Here is an 18843-nt window from a genome sequence, read left to right on the forward strand (position 1 = left end):
GAAAATGTGTAGTTTATAATTTTATATAATTAATTTTATTAACAATTTCTTTTCAGTGGTTTAGAATTTTCTGTCTCTTACTGTGCCTTTCAAGTCAGTGAGGAAGAGAAACTAAAATCCCTTTATAGATGTACGATGCTCTTCTAAATTTCTGGTTTTGCACAAATGCTGGACTCAGATGAGACAGTGTGAGTGGTCAAAGGCACCAGGAGAGCTGAGAGCTGTAAACAAGTGCAGTGATGTCAGGAGGAGCTGGCTGACCCACTGCTGAACCCTGCTCTGAAGGACACGCACAGCTCCAGATCCTTTCCCACACATGTGCACACACACATCCCCCTCTTCCATCAGAAAAGGTGTCACACAACAATCTGCCACACTTGCACATCATCATCCAGGGAAATAAACCCTGGAAGCCCTTTTGATGGCTGGAGACTCTGCTTTTGAAGAGACAAACCTACTTCCACAAGCACATCAAATACAAACACAGTGGTCTCCAAGGGGCTGGATTACAAGCCAGTAACAAGCAGCAGAAACATTGCACAACCAGCACATCCCAAACCCCAAATCAAACAGCTTGATTCAGTGAGGCAGAACTCCTGCATTTCCCATGGGCCTTGGAAATATTCTGACATAATTCTTGACAGCTCAGCGTGGCCAGAGCCAGCCCTGAACTATTACCATTTGGGAAAGAAGCACTTGTACCAGCTGGATGTCTTTAATATCCCACTTGGAAGCATGACCTTAAGGCTGAGCTTGTCCTCACTGGGAAGGTTTTTTAGGAGCTGGGTACAGGGAATTTGAGGTTGCAGAAAGGGGAGGTCAGGATTTTCCATTCCCTCTCCACCAAGCTTTGCCCAGGGAAGTGCTGATCAGAGACAAGCTGTCTGTGTTTGCTGCCAGCAAGGAGACTGAAATGACAGCTCCAAGACAGACAAACACTAATTCAATGTTCATGCAGAAAGCACCTGACTGCCCACTGCTACTGCTGATCCATTCTGTTGGAGAGCATGGAAAAATGAACTGCTCAGTGTCCTTACAGCCCCACTCCTCACTCCCATAATTTAGGCCTGGTATATTGGAGTTTTTTTCTTGCAGTCCAGTAAAAAGATTATCTAAGAATTTCTGTTTCCAGGTAAAATAGTGCAAATTTGTCAGCTCCTCAGGCACAGAGAAAATCTTAGGGGTAGCTGGTGATTCAAAGGGCAAATAGAACAAACCCAAATTATAAGCACAGAAAAGATCAGGGTTGTTGGAGTGGTGACTCCACTCCTAAATATAGGACTGGTCATCAAGGAGATATTTGCTCCTTAGTGAAGCCTCTAAGAAACACTGAAATAAGATCTCCAGTGCCTGAAGTTTGACTTTCTGATACAGGCCAGCACTCACAGAAGTTTCAACAGCAGGATTCTAGCCCAGGACTTAGTGGGAAAGAGGACCTACCAAAATGACAGAGCACCCATGGAAATACCTGTGCTGCCCAAGAGAAGGGAAGGTGACTCAAGGAGAAGTCAAGTTTGAGCTCCATCTGCACTTATTTTAAATGGCTCTTTCACTGAGATAAGGGAAGAAATATATTATAAACCAGGTCACACCAACTGCCACAGACTTTCTACAGACTCTTTCTAATCTGCAGCTAAAACTGTGTCATGCTACAGGATAATCACAGAGTCTTTCCAGGCATGGTTTTTATACCACCTCAAAATATCTGTAATTTTATGTTAGTTAAGTGTACTCCAGGTTTACCTCCCAGGCACACACCTAAAGCACAATTGATCCAGCAGAGCTGCATTTGTGCTTTCAAACATGATTTTACTGCCATAAATGGAGCACTGACACATTTGCTCAGGCAGTGTAGACAACAGAAATCCCTATGTTAACCAAAACAAATAAGCTCTGCAGCACTGCAGTCAATAAATTGTAATTAAGAAGGTGGCAACATAAGGGTGGCTGTCCACAAAATCCCATTGTAATTATGCATAGTTTATGGCTAAGCTAATGGGATGAACAATTTAAATTAATTACAAACTCTGCCAAGGTACCCATCTATTCCCAAGTCTATTAATTAGAATCAATTTAATCCCCACTGGGATAAAGGTCAAACAACATGTATTTGACCCTTTTCTGCTGGCGTCAGTGTTATCAGCCAATGGATCTGGCAGTGCCTGGGTCTGACTTGTTTGACTCTTCAGGATGTTGACAGGATGCTTTGAAGAACAGAGTCTGGGCCCAGCTAAAAAAAAAAAAAATCTAATAATTTCTGTTTTATATTCCTGATAAGGGTTTAAAAACGCCAGAGCTTGTTCTCTCCCGGTGGTCAGCTCTGAGGCTCTTGTTCTCTGCCTTGGACAGATTTTCTTTTCAGTTCCTGCAGGAAACCTTGAAGCAGCAGTTGTGTCAGATTTGTACCTTCAGTTTGGGACAGGGATCAAAGTGAAAGTGAACACTAAACACTAACTAGCATTTGTTAGTGGATTTTAAAACAAATGCTCGAAGTTAGAACTGAAACTCAAATACTCAGTAATCATTAGCTGGCATTTTCAAACTGCCCAGAAGGAAAGATATTGAGTTTCCAGAACCTTGTCCACTTTTATGGGAAGGAAATCAAGAGAACTGTTACCTTTCTTTCTTCTCCCCATCACTCTTGTAGAATTAATTGGCTGCTTCTGTGAACTTCATCATTATCATCTATTTGTCTTTTTTTTTTTTAATTGTCTTAATACTTTCATTCCTCTCAGGTTACTGTCAGGCCAAGTTCCTGGTCTTTGCTCTGGCAGTTTGATGCAAAACCAGATGCAGAACCAGATAGTTCTTGATATGCCAACTTTGAATGTTGCTGATCTCTTTGAGAAATGGAATTCAGAGTCTATTCAGAGTTTTCTAAGTTCCTCCTTCGTAATTTCACTATCCACTGCATAGCATCACTCTAATGAAGCAGATTTCCACAGCAGCCTTAAGAATAATAAAATCTTTGATTCCTTTAAAATGTTTCAGTCAAATGCTTAGGACTGTGTGCACAGATTATGGTCACTCTTAAAGCAAATTGCTGTGCCTGGCTAATTAAATTAGGCATTAGCTCAACAGCATGTTTGATTCTTTTATAATGCAGTAGAAACTACCTACAGTACTTCAGATGGAAACAGTTCTACAAATCTGAGACTCTCCTAGCCTGTGCCAGAGCCATGACATAAATGCAACATAAATACACAGCAGCACTTTTACAAGTCACTGTAGGTGAGGAAACGATGCAAATAAAATAGGGATGAATCACTTCAGTTAAGTGGCATGAAACATCATAGCCCAAAACCTTCCTGTCAGCCCTGAAGTTCACAAAATCCACCTTTTTCCTTCCTGTGGTACAAATAACACTGAGAATCATGGAATCAGACTATGGTTGAGGCTCTGGACCTCTGGATGTCCTCTGGTCCAACCCCCTGCTCGAGATCAAACACCTCATCTACTGCTTGGACCAGGTCAGCTCATTTGGAATTCCACTGCCTCCTCCAGCCTGCCAGAGCTGAGCCTCTGTTTTCACTTTTAAGGTATTCACTCTCACTTTACCCATACTCCCATCACTTTCATTTAGCATCAGGTCTTCTACTGCAGCATTACCTCCCTTTACCTCCCAGCATTAATTTTTAAAACAACCAGTTTTCTACCACACTTCTTGAACCTCTCTAAGAGTTCTTCAAAACTCTTTACTGCTGCTTTTCAAGGCTTCCATTGCTGTGATGCCTCCCCCAAAACTTTAAACTGGCTCAAGGAGTGGTGCTGCAGTCTCTGGCTTTAATCAGCAGAGTTCTGTGTTAGTACTCATTGTCACCTTTTGGTTTTTATCTCCACTGTCACATTTATTTATTTTATCCCTGCCAACCCTGAGGCCAGCATCATCTTTTGCTGTTGTTCTTACAGAGCACATTCAACATCTTTATGCTATGCAGTTTTTGGTGTGAAGTCAGTTTTGAGGCACTGCAATGACATTAATATAGAATCTCATCTTTAAAACCTAAAGATTTTTTTACAGCATTGGCACAGTCCTTGTGTTTAGTGGGAAGCCTCATTTAACTGCCCTGATGCCAGACCTTCAGCATGTTAAAAAGTGCTGGATCTTGGTGTGCCAACACAGCATGGTCTCACTGGGACAATATTTTCTCATGACATCACTGTATCTTGATGGCAGATGACAAGACTGTAACTCTGCAAGTTCCACTTCTTGTTAACATTATTTATTCTCCTTACAACATACCCAGCAACAAAAGACAGGTATGTTCCAAATTATAAGTTTAAACAGCTCCAGCCCAAGCTGCTTCACAGACACCAAAGATCTGAGAGCTGATAAATTCTGGTGGTGCCTGCCAGGCAAAGACACTTATTCAGCATGTTATTCCAACTGCTGCCCTTGGCACCAGCACCCAGCACAGGCTTCATGCCATCACAGCCTGGGACTCCAAACAAGGGCTCTTCTGCCCATCCTCAAATCCAATCAACAAAGTAGGGAGCTGCCAACAGGAAGCCATTAAATAAAGCTGCTGTCAGGATGCAATCTTTGGAGAAATAAAGCCTTTCTGGAGACCATAAAGCCACCCAATCAGATCTATGCTCTCATAGTTTACCAAGTGTTTCAAATTAATGTATTATTTTGCATGACACAGAAAAACATTCACTCCCCAGCTCTTCTCATGTACTTCTGGTTGCTGATAAGTTGTGACATGCTCTAATAGTTCACTGTAAGATTAAGTGCTTAAAATTAAGGAAGATTAAAGTAACCATCATTTAACATATCCCTGAAGCTGCTGCATTCCTATGGTGGTTTTTTTCCAACCACACACACAACAGAGATTAATCACCTACAACCTTGTATTTGCACTACAGGTAAATATTCTCTTTACACTAAAATATCTGCAGCATAGAAAATGTGCATTTTCCTTTCAGATTACCTTGTCCTTTCCACACAATGCCAGATTGCCTTTTCCAAATGGTCACTTGCTTCTTTGCATTTCAAAATGACTGCACAGAAATCCATTAGACACATGGGCTGTATGCCATTGTGGTACCACCACAGGGCAGGAAAAGCATTGACTGGGGACAGATGCTCACCTGGCAACAGTTTCTTAGCACTGAAATCTAAATATGTATGTATATATATTTCACACTGACTCTTAAAACGAGGCAACCTTAAATGTGCACCACACTGGGATATTGCACTGGGCAATCTACATCAGAACTGTGTCCATTTCTTTTATAAACCTAATTTTAAAGGCTTTCTGATTTCATTATGTTAGGTCATGATTCCTGTTAAAAAGAAGTACATGTGATTAATCAGATTCTGAGGAAAACTGGGTCCTCTCAGCTCTGAAAGTGTGTCATTTAAAACCAGCTCTTTCCCTTCCATCAGGACTAATGTTCTCTGGGGTGGCCAGATCAGGTCTAGTCATGTTCTGAACTGACGAGGAATGGATGTGTCAGAAATCAGTTATTACTTGCAGAACAAAAGTGTCTCCTTGACAACTGGCCCAGCACAGTGGATTTTCAAGCTAACAGAAGCAGGGTTTGCTGGGGCTGCTGCAGGGCTCTCATGCCTTCCCTTCCCCACTCCCCCAGCACAGGGTCAGGGATGATACACCTCGGTACATTCCAAAAGAAAGGTTTCAGGTTAGGAATGCCACAGCACATCTGGGGCATATTCCCATTGCCAAGCACCAGGAATTTGATGCCAGGCAGGAGATAATCCCCAATGCAGCTCAGCAAGACACTTCTACAGGCTCTGAAAGTGCAACCAGAGATGAATGTTTGAGAGTGACCGATGTTTTAGGACATTTTGGAATAAGAACTCTTACTGAGTCCAAGGGAGACACTCACAGCTTTTGTCCTGCATTTCAAAAAAGTGTCACAGCTCTGAAACAGCAGCAGTGGCTGTCTTTTGCCCTCACTTCAGGGGATTGGTATTAATTTAATATCCAGCTCCAGTCACAGTGCAGTTACTCCTTTATCATATGGCATTGGTGTGGTTACAAAGAAGCTTTTAGAAGGTTCACACATACTAATTCATACAAAGCAGGACAATAATATATAGGCCATTCACTTAAGAGTTGGACTTGATGATCCTTATGGGGTCCCTTCCAACTTAGAGAGTTCAGTGAAATCTGCGAAATAATATGTCAATGTGACTCATGTAGACCAAAGTGAAATATTCACTTTGTGTGGGAGGAGCGTGCCATTGATAAACTCATCTCAAAACTTGCCAAATTTCCCCTTACTGGGAATACAAGGCTAAATTCTAAGACCTGACACCATTTTTTTACATAACCTCTTTCCAGCACTCTCAGCCTCAACACAAAATAACCTCAAATCTCATGCAGCTAAACCCCTCCAGTTATACAAGGTTCTCAAGCACTTGTAATTCTTCTGAGGTTTTCAGTTCTGTTGGAGAAAGTGAAGCACTGAGGGAAACTCCAGGTTCCAGCAGCAGTGTGGGCTCGCACAGCTCTCATCCATCCCTCCCTTGGTGCTACTTCCTCTCATCCCAACTGAACTGAAAGAGGACAGCACAACCAAACAACAAGAAATCTTCCAAAATGCAGATTTCTGAAATCTGACTTAGAAAAATGCTGTGAAAACACTGATGGAAAGAACAGTTGAGGTTTCAGGGTTGTTGAGGTTTTTTGGAAAGACCCAAGAAACTCTACCAAAGTCATTGCCAGATAAACAAGAATACTAAATTAAATACTAGAGTTGGGGAATCTGTTCCTGTCCTATCATTAACATCCTTTTCAGTTACTTTTATTAGGTTTTGTTGACATTTAACAACACAGAATGCCTAAGAACCAAGCATCCCTTTCCTGTTCAATCACACCTCAAATTAGATAATCTGTGAACAAATAAATTAAAATGAAAAATTTTTAGAGATAAATGTTTTCTAAAAATAATCTAACAAAGAGCAAGACATACAAAAGACATAGGAATCAAAACTTCTTCACTAGAGACCATCAAAACCAGGGCTGACAACTTTCTGGCAAAGGCACTATAATGAAACTTCTGTAGGAAAAGCAAATGGCTTTGAGGAAAACAGGCACAGTTTCCCACTCTACTGAGCAGTGAATGAACCCATTCAGCCCCTCTGCTCCCTGACTGCTCACATCTGCAGAGGGCTGCTCTCCAACACAAGAAATACTGTTCAAAGGGGCCAGTCCTCCCAATATTAACTGGATTGTACAGTACAGTCTTTGCAAAACACTATTAGGCTTTGGAAGTGGATTTTTATTTCATAGGCATTAAATCATAAACTCATAAAAGTCTCTCCTTCTCTCATTTCATTAACACAGACATTCTCTGCCATTTTGGCTCACCAAAGTACCAACAGCTACAAGCCTTGACAGAACTACCAGCATGTGAGACTGAGGCAGAGGTGATGCTCCACTGACCAAGTACTTTTAAGGTACAGTCAAATTCCCAAGAGTTAAAGCAAGCAACAGTGAGGATTTTGAATTTTGCCAGCAGCCAAGAAAGGACTGAAAGCAGAAAGTTAATTTCTCCAGCAATTCAGCCACAGCAAAGTAGCTTCTCAGGCAGCACTTATGAATCTGGACACATCTCTGGGAAGTTGGATTACAACACTTGAGCACTTCCGGAGAAAAGTCAGTGCTGTTCATCCCTCATAATAACACTAACATGTCCTGGATCATCTGTAACCACTTCATCCCTGCACACAGCTCATTTACATGCTCTTGGCTTTTCCAGAAGTGCTCCAGGAAGCATTTCAATACACAGGGCCTCCCAGGACCAAGTAGTTCTTGACAACTACTTGAAATTACAAATGGAGTATGGACCTCTCAGTGTACACCTGAACAGGAATGATCTGATGAGTGAAGTCTCTCATTGCCTAAAAACTGCTGGCAGTCTTAATTGAAAAGAAACAGAACATAGACTTGTGAAACTGCAGATAGAACTGGCACTGCTTTGTGCCCTTATTGACCACTTCTTTGGAGAGGCCAATGAACAACTGTGAGAAAAGAAACACCACTTGAGAAGGAAATGTCTCCTAGACATTCATCTGAGTCACATTTGAGGCACAATGGCAGTAAAGAATGGGAATCAGGATGGATTTACAAATCAGGCCCAAGTGACTTCCATTCCATTAGATTGAGAATTTTAGTCTCCATGCTCATCAATCAAGCACAAGACATTTCCATTTGCATAAACCCTTTTGGAATTTATTTCTTGCCATCTTCATAGCTTTAAATTCAAGATGAAATTTTACAGTAGAAGACTTGCAGATGTGACAATGCATAATCTTGTGAAATACATTTGCTACCCTGCTTGAGAACGGCTCTGATACATCTCACTTGTGAGCAACAAAACCAGTCTCTGAAAGTGAGTGCAAGATGAAATCCCATCCAGTTAATTACCAGAGGAGTTTCATATCCTCACAGTCCCAACTAACTTATCTTTCTGAAGATTCTAATCTCAAAAATATGGTTATATATCGCCGCCTACCTCCAAAAGCCCGCCACTATGTCTGCGTGAGCAAGCGCTGGGAGCCCCTGCTCAGGACACACTGCACACCCTCCTGCAGAACCTGAACCTGCTCAGGACACACTGCACACCCTCCTGTAAAACCTGAAACTGCTCAGGACACACTGCATATCCTCCTGTAAAATCTACACCCTGCCCAGGACACACTGCACACCCTCCTGCAAAACCTGAACCCGCTCAGGACACACTGCACACCCTCCTGCAGAACCTGAACCTGCTCAGGACACACTGCACACCCTCCTGCAGAACCTGAACCTGCTCAGGACACACTGCACACCCTCCTGTAAAACCTGAACCTGCTCAGGACACACTGCACACCCTCCAGCAGAACTAAACCCTGCTCAGGACACACTGCACACCCTCCTGCAGAACCTGAGCCTGCTCAGGACACGCTGCACACCCTCCAGCAGAACCTGCTCAGGACACACTGCACACCCTCCTGCAGAACCTGAACCTGCCCAGGACACACTGCACACCCTTCTGTAAAATCTACACCCTGCTCAGGACACACTGCACACCCTCCTGCAAAACCTGAACCTGCTCAGGACACACTGCACACCCTCCTGTAAAACCTGAACCTGCCCAGGACACACTGCACACCCTCCTGTAAAATCTACACCCTGCTCAGGACACACTGCACACCCTCCTGTAAAACCTGAACCTGCTCAGGACACACTGCACACCCTCCTGCACATCCTGAACCTGCTCAGGACACACTGCACACCCTCCTGTAAAACCTGAGCCTGCTCAGGACACACTGCACACCCTCCTGTAAAACCTGAGCCTGCTCAGGACACACTGCACACCCTCCTGCAGAACCTGAACATGGTCAGGACACACTGCACACCCTCCTGCAGAACTAAACCCTGCTCAGGACACACTGCACACCCTCCTGCAGAACCTGAGCCTGCTCAGGACACACTGCACACCCTCCTGTAAAACCTGAACCTGCTCAGGACACACTGCACACCCTCCTGCAGAACCTAAACCCTGCTCAGGACACACTGCACACCCTCCTGCAGAACCTGAGCCTGCTCAGGACACACTGCACACCCTCCTGCAGAACTAAACCCTGCTCAGGACACACTGCACACCCTCCTGCAGAACCTGAGCCTGCTCAGGACACACTGCACACCCTCCTGTAAAACCTGAAACTGCTCAGGACACACTGCACACCCTCCTGTAGAACTTGAACCTGCTCAGGACACACTGCACACCCTCCTGCAGAACCTGAGCCTGCTCAGGACACACTGCACACCCTCCTGTAGAACTTGAACCTGCTCAGGACACACTGCACACTCTCCTGCAGAACCTGAACATGGTCAGGACACACTGCACACCCTCCTGCAGAACCTAAACCCTGCTCAGGACACACTGCACACCCTCCTGCAGAACTAAACCCTGCCCAGGACACACTGCACACCCTCCAGCAGATCTTTGCATAAGCTTTGCATATTAATATAAGACAGTTAACTGTGTAAAAAGAGAAAACCAGTCAATTTTCACAAGCCTTATCAAAAGATGACTTGCTAGATACTGCAAGCCTTTTTCATTTCTATTTGATTGTCAAAGGCAAAGCGTAAAATTGAAGAGGAGTGCCAAGCAGAAGGTTGTGGACTGCATAAAATCTACAAATTTATGTTTGAACACAGAAGCAGGAAAGAAATGAAATCTCATAGCAAAGAGAATGGAAACTGCCACATGTAGGTAAAATTGGCATTAAAACTGCTAAGGAGAATAAGCCAACTTTGGTGTTCTCACCACAGGCTGACAGGCAGCGCCACTGCCAGGGGATCAGAACTTGCTGAGTGCCATATATGACTGACTGGACACCATGATACAATTGAAAAGGAAACCTAATTAAAATTGAATCAATGCAAAGGCTTAACTACCTTGATGACACATGGAAACATCCCCAAAGCCAAAACATCCCAAAGTTCTAACCAATAACTAGCAGCACAGAGCATTTCAGAACATCATAGGAGACAAAGGTTCCCAGTAATTATTCTCATGTATTTTTCCTTGTACAATACACAGAGATTTTGTAGATAGGACATACAGATAGAATACAGTGTGTGTCTGTTTACAGTAATTCCATCTTCAGCTCTCTCTCCAACAGCCCTGTCTCCTTTTGGCCCCTGTCCCCTGCTTCCCCAGGGCCATTGTTCAGCTCCCAGCTCAACTGCAGCAAAACAGCTCTTAAATGTGCTCTAGAAATGGTAGCACTTTAATGCCAGAGCTCAGCATAGCAACCAGCCACTCTAAATAAATAAATAATGAGGCGTGGTATTCCAACAGATAATATAAATACACTTTCAGCAAATTTCTTGGGTCCAAAGGTCAGTCAACTTGTTTGCTCTGACTCCCAGAATGTGTAAATCTCAACATGATGTTTAAACACAAACACAGACAAACATTAAAGTTCAATGCTGACATATTTTACACCTCGGAGTTACATGCCAGAATAGCTCTGTACCACACAGAGAAAACTGTAATGCATGTGTAAGGAAGTGACAGAACACTATCCTGAACTAAATCCAATTTTTTTTTCTTTAAATAGCCTCTCATTCTGTATTTTTCCTCTTCTTTCTTCTCTATTTACTTTCATTCATCCTCTGACACAGAGGTATTTGCGCAGCTGTCTAATTTCACCAGTCCCCCCTTAATTACCAATAAAAGGAGAGATGAAACTTTCCATCCCAAGACTCATTTCAGGGATGTGTGTTTCTGTATCCCTGACTGATTCACACACAGGGACATACCTGCACTTACAAAACCACAAGGTTTCAAGGTAAACCACCAGTTCCTGAGCAAGAGAATGGACCCAGCAGCTACACTGGCACTTCTGGGCTGCTGTGCCACTCTCAGCCCCTCTCCTAAAGGAAATGTGAAAATAACCCTACAGCTTCCACTCAAACTGTGCTCTTCTAGCCAGGTTCTCATTCATCTTCCCTTTGAACAGCTCTGGGCTGTCCAAAAATAAAATACAAGAGACTTCAGGAAGCACAAGAAATTAATTCTGCGAGTGGAAACCCAGCAGGGTGAAAGGGAACACTTCTCCTGTCCCAGAGCCACCTGTCCCTCTCCTCTGGGGTGACACACCTGGATGTCACCTGATAGATGGGGCTCACTGTACATGATCCCCGTGCCCAGCAATGCCAGGAAGCAGCCCAGGACACAGCAATGGCAGTGAGCACTGGCTCCATGCATAGCAATTGTTCAGGTCTCCTTCTCCTGCCTCAGGAAACCTGGGCTGAGGTGGGAACCTCTCCTTTGTCAGCACAGGGGGATTCACGAGGGGGAATTTACACAATCGCGCTTTCACGGGTGGGACGGGCAAAGGCAGGATGCAGGGAAGGAGGAACTCGTGAAATGTAATTGATGCAATGGCTCAGCTCTGCAAAAGGAGAGCCCCTCTCACCTTCTCCAAGGGATGCCCCAGTCCCACCGGAGCTGGGGAACAGGGCAGAGCAGCAGGTGGGCGCTCCCCTCCCCTCCCCGCTCACCTTCCTGGCTCCTCTCCTGGCGAACTCCCGGGCCAGGTGGCGGCCGATGCCGCGGCCCCCGCCGGTCACCAGCACGCTGTCCCGGGACAGGTCCCGCATTCGGGGCGGCAGCACCAGGCACACGGCGGCTTTCACCACCAGGTACAGCATCTGCACCGGGAACAGCAGCAGGGCGCCCAGCCACTTCCACACCATCCTCTTCTCCCACCGAAACTTCTCTTCCAAACCTCCACCGAACCAAGGTGACAGAGAAAGGAAAACAACGCCCTTCATGCACCCCCAGATGGGTGACAAGTCTTCAGCCCCCTTCCAAAACTTGGGGGCACGAGGTTCTTGGACTGGAAAAATCCTTCTCTCCCCCTAAAAAAAAAATGGGGGTAGGAGTAAAGTAGTGCAGAAGACCAAGTCACTCCCCTGCTTCTTGATCGGTGTCCTCTGGGATTCTCACACGCAGGTAAATCAGCTTCCTTGCTTTTTAACTGGAAGGCTTTTTTTTTTTAATTAGCAGAAAAAAAAAAAGTAGAATTAAAAGTAACCATACATCCCTCCGCTGCAAAGACCCACATAAAAATCCAGTATCCAAACGAAAGGCTTTCACATTTAGAAAAATAAAATAAAGCAGCCTATGCCTCCAAATTTCAGCCTGCAGTGCCTTCCAGGCAGCTCATTTCTATTCTTAGACTCAGGAAATTGCTTAAATAAGACAGAATTGCCAGGACCTTCTTTTTAAGAAAGGCTCAATTCAGGGTGAGGTTGTTTTTGTTTTAGTATCTATAAATATCTATAGACGTTCTGTCCCGAGCCGCTTGCAGAGGTTGAGCCGGTCACTGCCTCTCTGTGCCCCCTCTCCCGGTTTTTTCACTTGGAGTGTGTGATCACAGAGCAGGAATTACGCCGTGCACTGCTCCAGCTCCGGCTCGCACTCACTCCTGCCTATTGCCGTCTCTGCCGCTCAGGGCCGCGGCGCTGGGGAGGTTTTATACCCCATTAATCCTGATTGACAGTTCAAGTGTCGGGGCGATTTCACTACTGTTCCTGGGAGTGGCTGCGGCTCTGCCCTCCCCCGCCGGCCCCGCCGCGCCACCGAGACACCGACTGCGGCTGGGCCGGGCCGGGCCGGGCCGGGCTGGGCTGGGCGGGGAGCGCGGCCACAGGGCCACCTGCGGGTACCCGGGCTAGCTACAGAGAGAGACCCTGGGCCAGCTACAGAGAGCCTGGGCCACCTGCGGGTACCCGGGCTAGCTACAGAGAGCCTGGGCCAGCTACAGACAGCCTGGGCCACCTGCGGGCACCTGGGCTAGCTACAGAGAGCTCGGGCTAGCTACAGAGAGCCTGGGCCACCTGCGGGTACCCGGGCTAGCTACAGAGAGCCTGGGCCAGCTACAGACAGCCTGGGCCACCTGCGGGCACCTGGGCTAGCTACAGAGAGCTCGGGCTAGCTACAGAGAGAGACCCTGGGCTAGCTACAGAGAGAGAGTCTGGGCCAGCTACAGACAGCCTGGGCCACCTGCGGGCACCCGGGCTAGCTACAGAGAGCTCGGGCTAGCTACAGAGACCCCGGGCTAGCTACAGAGACCCCGGGCCACCTGCGGGTACCCTGGGCTAGCTGCAGAGAGCTCGGGCTAGCTACAGACAGCCTGGGCCACCTGCGGGCACCCCGGGCCAGCTGCACGGAGCCTGGGCTAGCCACAGAGAGCCTGGGCCACCTGCGGGCACCCCGGGCTAGCTACAGAGAGAGACCCTGGGCCAGCTACAGAGAGAGAGTCTGGGCCAGCTACAGAGACCCCGGGCCACCTGCGGGCACCTGGGCTAGCTGCAGAGAGAGACCCTGGGTCAGCTACAGAGACAGAGCCTGGGCCACCTGCAGGTACCCGGGCTAGCTACAGAGAGCCCGGGCTAGCTACAGAGAGAGACTCTGGCCCAGCTACAGAGAGCCTGGGCCACCTGCAGGTACCCGAGCTAGCTACAGAGAGCCTGGGCTAGCTGCAGACAGCCTGGGCCACCTGCGGGCATCTGGGCTAGCTGCAGAGAGAGACCCTGGGTCAGCTACAGAGACAGAGCCTGGGCCACCTGCGGGCACCTGGGCTAGCTACAGAGAGCTCGGGCTAGCTACAGACAGCCTGGGCCACCTGCGGGCATCTGGGCTAGCTACAGAGAGCCTGGGCTAGCTACAGACAGCCTGGGCCACCTGCGGGCACCCCGGGCCAGCTGCATGGAGCCTGGGCTATCTGCAGAGAGAGACCCTGGGCCAGCTACAGAGAGCCCGGGCCAGCTGCAGAGACCGACCCTGGGCCACCTGCGGGCACCCCGGGCCAGCTGCAGGGAGCCTGGGCCAGCTACAGACAGAGAGCCTGGGCCAGCTACAGAGACCTTGGGCCACCTATGGGCACCCCGGGCCAGCTGCACAGAGCCTGGGCAGGCTGCAGAGAGTGACCCTGGACCAGCTACAGAGGGCCTGGCCCAGCTGTGGGGAGCCTGGGCCACCTGCAGGCACCCTGGACTTGCTGTGGGCACCCTGGGCCAGCTGCACAGAGCCTGGGCCAGCTACAGAGAGCCTGGGCCAGCTGCAGAGACCTTGGGCCACCTGGGGGCACCCTGGGCCAGCTGCAGAGACCCTGGGCTTGCTGTGGGCACCTTGGGGGGACTGTGGGCATGCTGTGGGCATCCTGCCGGTACCCTGGGCCACCTGCAGGCATGGGGGGCAAACGGTGGGCACCCTGGGCTTGCCGTGGGTATGCTGGGCTCCTGCCATGCTGGACTTGTTGCATGGGCTCCTGCCATGTGGGTAGGAGCTGTGGTATGCTGGGCTAGCTTTGTGCCATGCTGGGCTAGCTCCATGTTGCCCTGGGCTTTCTTATGCTGCCTTGGGCTCAGTGCATGCTGTGCTGGGCTGGTGCCACTCTGGGCTCACTGCAGAAGCCAAGTGCTCTGTCACCAAGCCAGGCATCCCCTGCCTCCTGTCTCACCTGCATGCACCAGAGAGGTGCCCTGGTCTGACCTGAGTCCGGGGAAAAGCAGGGCCAGGAGGAGTCAGGGCTAAGGCTGAGCTCAAGGGAGCCATCTCTGCCACACAGAGCTTTGGCAGGGAGCTGCTTGCCCAACATCAGCTGGTGTGTGGAGGGCAATGCTGCTTGCAGCCCTGGATTGCCAGCTGAACCCAGCCTAGGCTGATAGTCATCAATATCTGTTACCAGTGTTCTTCTGCATAGCATAACACCTCATGGATTTTCCATGCTGGAAGATGCTTGCATTACTGAAATCTGGGGGTTTAGCATGGGCAGTGAAAAAGGCAGGCTCTGAATGACACAGGGAGACTCACTCTTCAAAAAAGGGTGTTTTTTTCCAAGACTTTTTTGTCCAGTGGTAAGGGCATACCCAGAAGGTCTCCAAAGGATTTCAGACTCTGTTGTAATAGGGGGAAGGGCAGAGTGTATTACAGCAGGATCCCCAGGTCCCTGGCTGTGTGCACTGTCAAGCATTAGACAGATAAATTGTGATTTCAGTTGCACAGATTAAGCTTTTCTGAGGAGGCTGTAACTGCACATCCATGCCCAGCCAGGAGCTGTGGCAGCAATCAGAAATAACCTAAAATGCAAAGCTTTGAAGATACCAAAAGATCTCAAGAATATCACACCTCAAAGTGTTGTCTTCACAGCTGGGCTGGAAAGAAATTGGGGTTTATAGCTGCAGGTATCACTAGGATTCACCAAAATGAATCCAGTCCTCAGGTTCACTCGGGTCTGGAGCCAGATGCACTATCCTGGGAAGCCATCTAGAGGTAGGCACTGGAATTAAGGGACAATTGCACTTAAAAACATTCTCAGACTTCTTCACATCTCTAGTTACTAAAACACCACCTCAATGGACCTTTGAATCTAAGCACCCATATGTGAGAGAGGTGAGTTTGCATGCTGAATCCCTTTAAAAAATGAACTCACTTTTCTTCTCTGGAATCAAACAGGTATTTTTGAAAGCAGGCATTCAAAGTGGCCATGTGGTAACAGAGTGTTCAGGGTTTTTTTGTTGGCCAAAAGAAGGGAGCTGAGTTCCTGGTGCCCCCATTTCAACAGCTATATCACACCTAGGGTTTTTAAATAAAAAATATGAAAAATACCTAAATGCTTGAATTTCAGCTCTGTTAAAAGTTCCACAGAAGTTTTAAGTAAAAAAAGAAGGAAATAAAATTGAGAGGAGAAACTTGCACAGTCTTTACCCTTAACTGCTAAGTTACCTCATATGAAATAAGCCATATGACTGTCACTGCATAATCACAAAGTGTCAGGAGAGAGGGTTTTGAAGAGAAGATGAAGCATCCTGACTGGGAGCTGTCTGTACATACTGTCAGAATCAGTGAGTGCTCCCTAACTGACCTTTGTCTGAAACAACCAGAGCATTTCCATGGCCTGCTGGCAGTGTTTAGCACCTTGGTGTGTTTTTACAGTAATACCTCTAGAAATGCAGCTTGGGGAGGCACCTGGCATTACAATTTTCCTCTCAGTCCAGCAGCTCTGGAGGGGAGAGAGAAATTACCCAGAAAACCCAGTGTCTGGCTTAAACAGGAATGACTCAGTGTCTGGACTGGGAACAAATATAACAACTTTCTGGTATGGAAACAAGGAACAGTGTTGAAAATGAAAGGATATGAACTCCATCAAAGTATATTTGGTTTTCTGATTCCTGAGTTCAGTCTCTTTATGCTTAAAGCACCACAGACATTTAAAGTAGAAAACTCATCAGTATTACACAGTTAACTTGTTTAGATTAAAAAGAAAATTCATGATTAATGTAAAACATTTGCAGGTCCTTTGAAGCCGGGGGAACAGAATAATCTTGTGAACATTTATTTCATGTATCTATTTCCAGCTTGAATGGAAGTGTTTGAAGTGATCATTTTTTTATTAATTATGATTTTGACCTATGTACAGAGTTGCTACTAAATTTGGATTGGGAGTTAAAAGACAGTTCTAAATATATAACATTTTCCTAACCTACTCTTCATTAAAGTATGAACTATTTTACTTGTTTACTGCTTTAGATTTACCTTGAAGCAGTGGAAACTAGTAGATGCTGCATTGTACAAACCTACAAAAACGAAAAGTAAAAGTAGATTTATAGTAAAACTGTAGTTAGTGCATCTTGCACATAGTAAATTAAAACTATATGCAAGTTATTTTAAAATTCACTAATTCAACCAGAAAGTCAAATAGCTTTAAATACAACACATACTATGTGTGAGAGAATTAGAACTTTAGAGGTATTGTCCCTTTTAATTGCAGTTCTACTCTGAAAAGGAAAAAACCAAGGAATATTCCAGAATTTCATCTGATTGTTTTACACCAACCACTGCACTCTTTCTTGGCAAGAGGTCTTTTCCCAAAGTGTTACCTTTACAAAACCAACATGAACTTTTATTTACAAAGTCCATCTCTGTTATTAAGACTCCCTAAACTACACTTTCATACAGGGCTGATTATCCAAAGTGTTTGAAATGCTGCAGGTACCAAAGGACACTCAGTTCATACCTTTGTGAGGGTGACAAGGATTTGTCACATCCCAGCAGTTCTCTCTAATTATCAGTCTGAAGTTGTCCCAAAGTGAATCCTGGCCATGTTTCCCCTCAGAAGTCCTAAATCAGCACCCTGAAACATTCCATAATCAGCCCTGTTAATTCTGTGAAATTGCATCATCTTCAGAATTAATTTTGCATTTTTGGCAGTTGTTTCCTACACAGACACAACAAACTGTAAACTGAAAAAACCAACTAACACAACAACTTTTTTAAATCCATTTTCATGACACTTTTAACTGTGTTTTATTCCAGTTTATGAGAGCAAGAAGGCAGTCAGGCTGTCTGGTCCACAGTGGGATTCTTCAGGTGGTCCTGTGCAGGGCCAGGAGTTGGGCTTGGATGATCCTTAAGGATGTGTTCTAGCTTAGGACTTTTTATGATTCTGTGGAATGTATTTCAGTGGTAACTCAGCCAGTTTTGACTTCCATTTGTTGGTTTAGATGTCTGGGTTTGTACTTGCTTTTGGACTGTACTTTGTGTAGATTTACTCCTATTCTCAATAAGAGTCATAGAAACCAAATTTTTTCTGACTGGTGGTGGCTTGAAGGAAAAACCAGCAGTGAAAAGCACATTTCCCTCCAGGACAAGTTGACACACTCTCTATACACATCACTTACATGACAAAGCTCCATCTTTGCAGAACCATGTTACCTGGATCACTAACTGGAGAGGCTCAGGCAGTGTCTGAATGCTCACAGCTCCTGTTACACCTGTGTTTATAGGCAGGATTGTGTTCATAGAGCCTTTGCAGCCAAGTTCCCACCAGCCCTGGAAGGCTGTTTGTACAAATGAGGTTGCTAAACTGCAAGAACTTTTGAAAGAAAAATGAGCTGGAAATTAAAGCTGTGCTTGAGGCGCGTCTGAAAGCCATGTGGACTCACAGTGCTGTGTTTTTAACTTAAAGACTCCCCTCAGATATACACAGTACCAGCCTGGGAACACAGAGGAGCAGTTCCACAATGGAAAGGCTGTGTGACTGTGGTGTCAATACCATCTTTTACATCAGTGCAGGGTTCTTGATCATAGACAATCTATCACAATCACAGAATAAAACTGAAACCTCCTTTAAAATAGGAAAACCTCTTGCCAAGCTGATCTGGTTTTTGTTAGGTGAAGTACTGCTGTCAGATCTGGATGAATTTTTGCGCTTCTTGATTTCCTTCTTCCCTTGTGTTCACATTTTCCATTTGAAATGTGTCCCAGTGGTTCTGTGATTTCACACTGTCTTTCTATATGCTG

The 18843-nt window shown here is 46.1% G+C and overlaps 1 protein-coding gene across 1 annotated transcript in view; it reads right to left on the reverse strand.

Moving 5' to 3' along the window:
• Window positions 1–13006, reverse strand: part of DHRS3 (dehydrogenase/reductase 3) — a 30637-nt gene extending 17631 nt beyond the window's left edge. Inside the window, exon 1 of the mRNA XM_033079653.2 lies at window positions 12036–13006. Coding sequence (XP_032935544.1) covers window positions 12036–12308 — 273 coding nt within the window. The 5' untranslated portion in view covers window positions 12309–13006. The remainder of the gene's footprint in view (window positions 1–12035) is intronic.
• Between the last annotated feature and the right edge of the window lie 5837 nt (window positions 13007–18843).

The sequence above is a fragment of the Catharus ustulatus genome, chromosome 24 (assembly GCF_009819885.2).
Source record: "Catharus ustulatus isolate bCatUst1 chromosome 24, bCatUst1.pri.v2, whole genome shotgun sequence".
Lineage (NCBI taxonomy): Eukaryota > Metazoa > Chordata > Aves > Passeriformes > Turdidae > Catharus > Catharus ustulatus.